Genomic DNA, 8807 nt, shown 5'->3' with positions numbered 1-8807 from the left:
GTCCCCGGGACCTCGCGGGGCGCAGGCGGGTCCTTCGAGTCCCTGGGCGCTGGGCCCTGAGGGCCCGTCCAGCTAACTGCCGGTTCCGAGGCCGGTTCCGAGGGCAGAAAGAGGCCGCCGGGGGGCCGCGAAGCGGGGCGAGCGGCACTTCCGCAGACCCTAGCGAGCAAGGCGATGGGGTGCGCTGAGGTCTCGGGGTGCGGGGCCAGCGGGGAGGTGGCGCGCCGGGCGGAAACGATCAGGCAGCGTGCGGGCCAGCCCCGAGTCCGGTTTGTCCGCCACTGTTTGAAAACAGTTGGCGCCGCCGCTGCCGGGGCCTCAGTTCCAGGTCAGCCGCCGGCCTGACGCGGCGTTGCGTCCCCCGGGAGCTGCGCTAGGCGAACGGCTGCGGCGCTTTGTGCTCCAGTCGCTCCTAACGCTCCCTGGCCGGGCCGGGGCCGCGCAGTTAGGGCGTCTGAGGCGGGAAGAAGCGGCGGGGAGACGCCGGCTGCCAGCATGTCGCTGCCTCCGGAGAAAGCCTCCGAGCTGAAGCAGCTCATCCACCAGCAGCTGAGTAAGGTGAGAGTCGCGGGCGCTGGGAGAGAGCGCCGGGCCGAGCCAGGACCCTTCCCTCCTGCCCGGCGGCCGCGGGCCGACCGCGGCACCTGCTTGCCGAGACTCTAGCGAGGACTGCGGGGTGCGCAGCGCGGGGTGGGCAGAGCTTTGAGTTTGAGGAGGGCGTCCTGGCCTCCGAGAGAGAAAACGAGCCAAGCAGGTGCTAGCAAGAGTCTGGGGCGATAGAACGAGCGTTTTGGCGTTTTAGGACGGCCGTGAGAATGAAGCGCTTAGCGAGCGACTTCTGGAAGTCCAATTGAGTGTAAGTTGTATTTGGAGGTTTATATTCTGCTATAAGATACCAGGGTTTTTTTCTTTTTTTGAGACGGAGTCTCTCTGTCGCCCAGGCTGGAGTGCAATGGCGCGATCTCAGCTCACTGCAACCTCCACCTCCCGGGTTTAAGCGATTCTCCTGCCTCAGCCTCCTGAATAGCTGGGACTACAGGCGCACGCCGCCTCGCCCGGCTAATTTTTGTATTTTTAGTACGGGGTTTCACCATGTTGGTCTGGCTGGTTTCGAACTCCTGACCTCGTGATCCGCCCGCCTTGGTCTCCCGAAGTGTTGGGATTACAGGCGTGAGCCTCCGCGCCCGGCAGATATCAGGGTGTCTTCACCCCTGAAACATGTGGGTATTAGCGAAGTTGAACCAGGAGCTTCAATCAGCAATTCTCAAAGAAGTCATGGAAGAGAAGTTACTAAAGGATTTGTAATGACGGTATTTGTTAATATTGCGGAGCTCCGGAAGAACCTCCAGTCTCTGCAGCGCTCGCTCGACTGAGTACCAGGTGATAAAAGCGATCGTTTATGGTGCCCTTGTGTGCCAGGCTTTGTGCGAGGTGTCTAGCGTCGTTTATCTAATCCTCACAACACTATTGTGAAAGGGCACTCACTACACTAGGTTTTTCCGTTCTTGTCGGTGACGAAACAGATTTATAAAGGGTAAATAAGTTGGCTTGAGGTTACACATCTAATAAGTTGAAAGCTGGTAAGAGTCCCTTATCAGTAGGCAGATCGAAGTATGAGAGTAGTAAGATCATGCTTTGATCTGCCTACTCCCCAGTCTGTGTTCTTTTGATTGTACTATACTCCCTCTCAGAAGATTCTTTTTGGTTGAGTGTTATTTGTGGAGAAACGGTAACAAAGGTGCCAGATAACCAGTGGAGACGATTTCTAGAATTTGTCCTCAAAAGATTCATTCTTTAAAAGCTTACCTTTGTTCCCATTCAATTGTGGTAACAATTGTGCATTTACTATTATTAGCTGGAGAAACCTAAAACTTCAGAAGCAGTATTTGACTGCTTTGTGATGTTATACATTGTAATATGAGTTTTCTACATAGATGGATGTTCATGGCAGAATAAGAGAAATCCTTGCTGAGACTATACGGGAAGAATTGGCACCTGATCAACAACATTTATCAACAGAAGATTTGATCAAAGCCCTTAGACGTCGAGGAATCATTGATGATGTGATGAAAGAACTTAATTTTGTTACTGTGAGTAATCTTTTAGGGAAATAAATGAGAGTATAAGTATATACTAATGTGTAACACTTTATAAGGTTCCGATGTGGGGCCTTTCCTTTTAGTGAAACCACTTTAAGGTCATTCTGTTTACTAGTGTCCTTGTTTCAGGTATAGGCTAGCTCTGCCCTTGAATATACCAAATAGTTTTGTGTATCAATAAAATTTGTGTTATATATCATATTCCTCTCTCTACAGTGACAGAATTTTCTCTTATGTTCTAGGTCTGTTAATTTTGAATATACATACTTTAGTCAAATTAGTTAATCATAACGAACTTCTTTTTCACTATGATCTGTAATTTTTTTAGATTAAGCATATTTTAAAAATAAGCACTCTTTTGGGATTGTATTCTCTATGATTAACAAATTACAAATTTCTTTAAGAAAATAATTGTCCATAAGAGTCCTCAGATCTTTTCATACAAATAGGTCAATAATGGGATGATAGTCTCTCAGTGCAGAATTAGTAAGTAGGCCTTCGTTTGAAAATGAGGCAATAATGAAAACTGTGACCTCAATACCTGGGTAATATAATGTGAAAATTGGATGGACTTCATAATACAACAGGGAATAAGTATTTTAATACAGCACCTTTTTTTTTGGTTTTTGAAGTTTTATGAACCCATTTGTTATAAAAATTGACCTAATAACAGCTTCTACTATGTGATGACACTTTATTAAAATCAGCTCGTGGTGGAATTATAAGCATGTTATATAGGCTTGCAGAAAGTTTAACCTTGTTGAAGGCATTAAGGATTTGTTTTTAGCTTTATGTGGATAGTATTACTTGAAGACAGTTTAATTCCTTAGCATTTGATTTTAGGAGTGACCGGTTACGTCATCTTTTATGCAGGCTTTTATTTTCATTATTTTAGTTAGGCTAGGAAAATAAGGGGTTCTTTGAAAAGGCTTTATCCTGTTGTTAGGTTCAGTGCTTAGTCATGTTTATTGACATTTCCTTAACCTATAATTGTTTTCTAATTTGTTTTGATTTTTTTTTTTCCTGCCTTTCTAGGACAGTGTTGAGCAAGAACTCCCTTCCTCTCCAAAACAACCTATTTGTTTTGATAGACAATCAACATTAAAAAAAAGTATGTATATTTTAACATTAATTTAGTTGTGGTTTATAGTAAATACTGATGTGCTGTAGTCTTTGGTATTTGATAGAAGACATTTCCATTTTTTTCCCCCAAAATAAAATACTTAAAATTTTATAGTTAGCTAAAACATAGATTCTGTTTTGCATGAAGTATATCAGAAGAGTTAATGTATAGCACAGTAGAAGCAAAAACAGGATCACCAGTTTCTTGTGTTTTAATAATATGTTTTATAAAAACTGTATAGCCTCGCTTTTAAATGGTAATATAATTATCTGACAAATACACTTGCTGAATTGATAATTATATGAGTTGGTTTGTGAAGGTGGAGGAATGTTGGTTAAGCAGCTAAGAAGCAAAAGTATACCACATGTTGGCTCTGAGGCCTTTCCAGCTGGGAGAAAGTAGCCTGGATATAAACTCAGAAAAGAATAGCATATTATATGGGTATCTTCTCCCCAGGGTACAAATGATTCTGGTATATACAGTAATAAATTTGTTACTCTTGCTTTTTTTTAGTCTTTGGTTTTGGGTTTTTATCTGTCAAGTTTTTATTTCCTAATGATTGATCACATTCTTTTAAGTTATTCGGCAGTTTCCTCATATATATTGCTACACTTTACAGCTAATATTGATCCAACACGGAGGTATCTTTACCTTCAGGTTTTGGGTGGAAAAGCTTTCTTGGAACATCTGCAAGAACCTGAGCCTTTACCTGGACAAGTTTGTTCAACGTTTACTTTATGTTTACATTATCGAAACCAACGTTTTCGTTCAAAACCTGTTCCATGTGCCTGTGAACCAGATTTTCATGATGGCTTTTTACTTGAAGTACACAGAGAAAGCCTGGGTAAGAAACAGTAATAAATCATCATTTAATTGAGTAAATCTTTGTTATGTTTTATTGTGAAACAATAATAATGACTTTTTCTGTAAGGAGAGATTTGTAATGGAGGAATCTCTAGCCTTTCATTTCCCACTGCTCTTTTCAATTTAAACTACTATCCACCACCTTGCAATATTCTGTTTACGATTCATTTTCCCTGGAGATTATTTTTTGACTTTTCATTGTTGATTTTTTAGTAATACACACTTAAATACCTATTATGTGCATAGTGTTAGGCTAGGCAGGTGCTGGGATGATATAGTGAAAAACGAGACATGGTCGTTCTCATTTATAAAACATAACCAGATTAATGATGTTATGTAACTTTTAAAAGTCAAAGTTTAGGCTGGGCACGGTGACTACAGCTGAAATCCCAACACTTTGGGAGGCCTAGGTGAGAGCATCATTTGAAGCCAGGAGTTCAAGACCAGTCTGGGCAAAGTGAGACACTCTACAAAAAATAAAAAATAGGCTGGGTACGGTGACTCACGCCTGTAATCCCAGCGCTTTGGGAGGCCGAGGCAGGTGGATCACCTGAGGTCAGGAGATTGAGACCAGCCTAGCCAGCATGGCGAAACCCCGTCTCTACTAGAAATACAAGAATTTCTAGCCAGGCATGGTGGCAGGCGACTGTAATGAGCCGAGATCGTGCCATTACACTCCAGCCTGGGCAACAGAGTGAGACTCTGTTTAAATAAATAAATACATAAATAAATAGTCAAATTTAGATGTGAACATATAACTGTCATTTTGGTTTTTTTCTCTTTTCTTATTTCTCCAATAAAGCATATAATTCTCATAACTAAATTTTATGCTACTTGGTTCCTGTAATTGTTTTACACTATGCTTCTTTCAGTAAAGGTATTTTGTACATTTTAGTTGTCAATATGGAAATCTTTATATTTTTAAACTAAGCAAAGTTTCAGAATATGTCTTCAGAATTTTTAGATTTAAAGATGACTGAAACATTACTAAAATTTATTTTTTTCCCCTTTGAAAGATGTTATCCTGATAAGGCAATTAAGAGGATAAATTGCTAGATTCAATGTGCTATATTTTTCAGTTGTATGTTGATTATACAGTGATAATTTCTGGAGGTTAAAGGGATTTCTAGAGGTAGTTTGGGGATTAATGTTGACATACTTGAAGGCTTTTTATTGTAGTAGCCTATACTTCCGTTAAGTAGTTTTAAAGAACAGACTTATCTCCTGAATCAGAAAGCACTGATATGCTGTAAGTTACTGGATAACTCATCACAATTTGCCAGTCTTCTGAAAAGTTAGTGATAGAAATAGGACTATATTTGTATTTCCAGTTTTTTCCACGCTTTCTGAGACATTAGCAAATTGTTCTTTTTGGTTTTTCATAAGCTTATTATTTAGTATATTCTTTAATAAAAGTATTATTTTATATTGGCCTAACTGAATATGTAGTGTGATATAATTTTGTTTGAATTATATTGCTAGGTGATGGAACCAGAATGGCTGATTCAACAACAATGTTATCAATAAGTGATCCAATTCATATGGTGCTAATCAAAACAGACATATTTGGTGAGACGACTTTAGTAGCATCGTATTTTCTGGAATGGCGATCGGTTTTGGGCTCAGAAAATGGAGTGACCAGTCTGACTGTGGAACTTATGGGTGTAGGTATGATGATTAATATGTCATTGTTAACCTTTTAATAGCCACGGTTCATTTGTAAATAGATTTTATATCCTTAAAATGCTTTTATAATGCAAGAGGGAAACATGTAAAATAGAATTTCATTAGTTACAATTGGACCCCAGCATCCTAGTCTTGAGAAATGTCTTGAAGAATAGTATCAGTATAGCACTTCACCGTCAATCTGACCTTGTCTTAGGAGAAATGGTTTTTTCTGGAAAATGAATACAGGAATTTTGAGGGTTTTAATTTCAAGTTCATTTGATATAATGTAAGGCTATGAAGAAAATTGATATTCTTGACACACATACAAACTTACATGCGTCCAGCCAGCACACCCTGGAATACATCCTCTTTGGTACCAGTGATTCTTGCAAAATACGGAGTAGGTGTTCTCCCAGCCTTTGACAGTGTGGGTGAGTGAGACTTAGAAGAGGTAAAAATTTGCTCAGTGTCAGTATCAAGTACTCCTTGAGGGCAGAGCTGGTGCCTATCTTATTTATCACAGTCTCCTTGGAATCTTGCACACTGCCTGCTGTGTAACACATATTTGCTAATAAAATGAGAAAACAAAACCCACCAATGTTTTATCTATAACATATAATGGAATTACTTTGGTTTTGAACCTTAGTCACAGAGTTAAACCTTGCCAGTGTACAGCATAGACTTAGTAATTTAGATTTTTTTTTTTTTTTTGAGACGGAGTCTAGCTCTGTCACCAGCCTGGAGTGCCGTGGTGCAATCTCAGCTCACTGCAACCCCCGCCTCCTGGGTTCAAGCGATTATCCTGCCTCAGCCTCCTGAGTAGCTGGGACTACAGGCACACGCCACCACACCCAGCTGATTCTTGTATTTTTGGTACAGGCAGGGTTTCACCATATTGGCCAGGATGGTCTCGATCTCTTGACCTTGTGATCTGCCCGCCTCGGCCTCCCAAAGTGCTAGGATACAGGCGTGAGCCACCACATCCGGTCGGTAATTTAGATTTTAATAAGTCATACCAAGAATGTATTTTTCTTTAAATAAAAATTATAAAAAAAGTGTTCTTTATGTAGGAAATTTATTTTCAAAGACAATACCCAATTATTTGTCTTCAAAAATAGTCCTAACATGATAATCATAGCAGTGACGTGGAAACAAGCAGATTTCTAAAGAAGCATTCACTAAAGAAGCATTAAATCATTTTGATGTGAAGTATATTTGTTTACTAGTTCTTTAAATCCAGGCATGGATTGAAAATTTCTACTCAGCCTGTAATTTGATAATGGGAAGTGACAAATGGGAGTTACTATAAGTGACAATATAAATGCTTTCTAATTTTTAGTGTGTGTGTGGAGACAGAATGAGGTGTTAACAGTTGCTTTGACTTTGAATTTAATGTAAGTCTGGTTGACATTGTACATTTCATGAAGATAAAAATTAAGAGTCTCAAATCCTTTAGGTCAGAAACGTTTCTTAAACCATGTTAGAAAGGCCAGGTGTAGTGGCTCATGCCTGTCATCCCACCAGGCACTTTGGAAGGCTGAGGCGGGAATATCACGTGAGCTCCAGAGTTTAAGACCAACCTGAACAACATAGGGAGCCCCCACCTCTACTTAAAGAAGAAAAAGAGCGTCAGAAAGCTAAGAAAATAGTTAATCTCCTTATAATTAGATAAACACCTTTGTTTAAAAAAATGATTTGGTTCATTTTTAGTATGAATATTAAAGGTGATGTTGAATGTTATCTTTAGTCCATGTAAGTGGTAAAACACCAAGTGCCTGAGTTATTTTGGTTAGACTTTGGTTGAGTAAATATACATAGTATTGAAATCTCTGAAGTTCTAAATATTTATGTTTATAGGCACAGAATCAAAAGTTTCTGTGGGAATTTTAAATATAAAACTTGAAATGTATCCACCACTCAATCAAACATTATCTCAAGAAGTAGTGAACACACAGGTAAATAGTTATGAGTTTCTCTTTTTTTGTCTGTCTGTTTTCATAGTAGTGTATTTAACTGTTGATCCTAGAAGGCACTCTATTTTTAGAAAATTACCATTTATTACTTTCTAGATTAGCACTCAGAGGTTCACAAAAAGGATGAGAAAGAAGATAAAGACAAGACTGTTTTCCTAGGAGAATCTGTATCTAGTTTGGGAAATACAATGAACGTTTATTGAGACAACATAAGAATTTTACAGAACAGGCCGGGCGCGGTGGCTCACGCCTGTAATCCCAGCACTTTGGGAGGCTGAGGTGGGCGGATCACAAGGTCAGGAGATCGAGACCATCCTGGCTAACACGGTGAAACCCCGTCTCTACTAAAAATACAAAAAAAAAAAACTAGCCGGGTGTGGTGGCGGGGCCTGTGGTCCCAGCTACTCGGGAGGCTGAGGCAGGAGAATGGCGGGAACCCGGGAGGCGGAGCCTGCAGTGAGCCGAGATCGCGCCACTCACTCCAGCCTGGGCGACAGAGCGAGACTCCGTCTTAAAAAAAGAAAAAATTACAGGATAAAGCTGAAGAGGATAAAAGAGTGAAGTGTAACCTCGGTGGGGTGGGATTTTAACGTTTTCACGGACGTTTATTGAAAGCTTGCTGCTTGTGTCTTTTCTGCTCTGCCCTCTCAGGGTAGAGCGCTTGCCACTTCTAGAGTGTATTTGGAAAGGGTTTTTCCCTAGTTCCACTGTCAGGTTTCTGACGAATTGCTTTCTTCCTGGGTCTTACGAGATCGGCAGACGTTTTCACTCCTCTGCACTGGATTTGCCGTCCCGTTTAGTTCCTGCCAGTCTGCAGTTTGGAGGTTCTCATTATCTGCTGACTTGCTGGATGGCACTCGTGGCATGGTTCTCCTTGATTCCATACACCACCCTTTACTCCACCCTGCCTGTCATGTTGTTCCTTTTACAGACCTGTGGTTAGATGCTAGTGCTTCTCCCTCAGGCAAACAATGCCCTGCCCTGTTTTCTTTAAACTTTTTTTCCTTCCTTTTGTAAACTGTCATCTCCCTCTAATCTCTAGCTTCTGACATATGTCATGGGTGGTATATATACCTGAAA

The 8807-nt window shown here is 40.7% G+C and overlaps 1 protein-coding gene across 2 annotated transcripts in view; it reads left to right on the top strand.

The window, feature by feature from the left end:
- Nucleotides 1-320: 320 nt before the first annotated feature.
- CEP76 (centrosomal protein 76) overlaps nucleotides 321-8807 on the top strand; it is a 28135-nt gene continuing 19648 nt past the window's right edge. Inside the window, exons 1-6 of one of the 2 annotated variants that reach the window (XM_028837957.2) lie at nucleotides 321-558; nucleotides 1935-2090; nucleotides 3135-3210; nucleotides 3842-4066; nucleotides 5569-5754; nucleotides 7612-7709. In XM_028837957.2, coding sequence (XP_028693790.1) covers nucleotides 496-558; nucleotides 1935-2090; nucleotides 3135-3210; nucleotides 3842-4066; nucleotides 5569-5754; nucleotides 7612-7709 — 804 coding nt within the window. In that variant the 5' untranslated portion in view covers nucleotides 321-495. The remainder of the gene's footprint in view (nucleotides 559-1934; nucleotides 2091-3134; nucleotides 3211-3841; nucleotides 4067-5568; nucleotides 5755-7611; nucleotides 7710-8807) is intronic. The other variant, XM_077975382.1, reaches the window with a different exon arrangement.

This window comes from Macaca mulatta, chromosome 18 (genome assembly GCF_049350105.2).
Source record: "Macaca mulatta isolate MMU2019108-1 chromosome 18, T2T-MMU8v2.0, whole genome shotgun sequence".
Taxonomy (NCBI): Eukaryota; Metazoa; Chordata; class Mammalia; order Primates; family Cercopithecidae; genus Macaca; species Macaca mulatta.
Note: the sequence above shows the minus strand (reverse complement) of the source record. Positions and strands in the feature narration are given on the sequence as shown.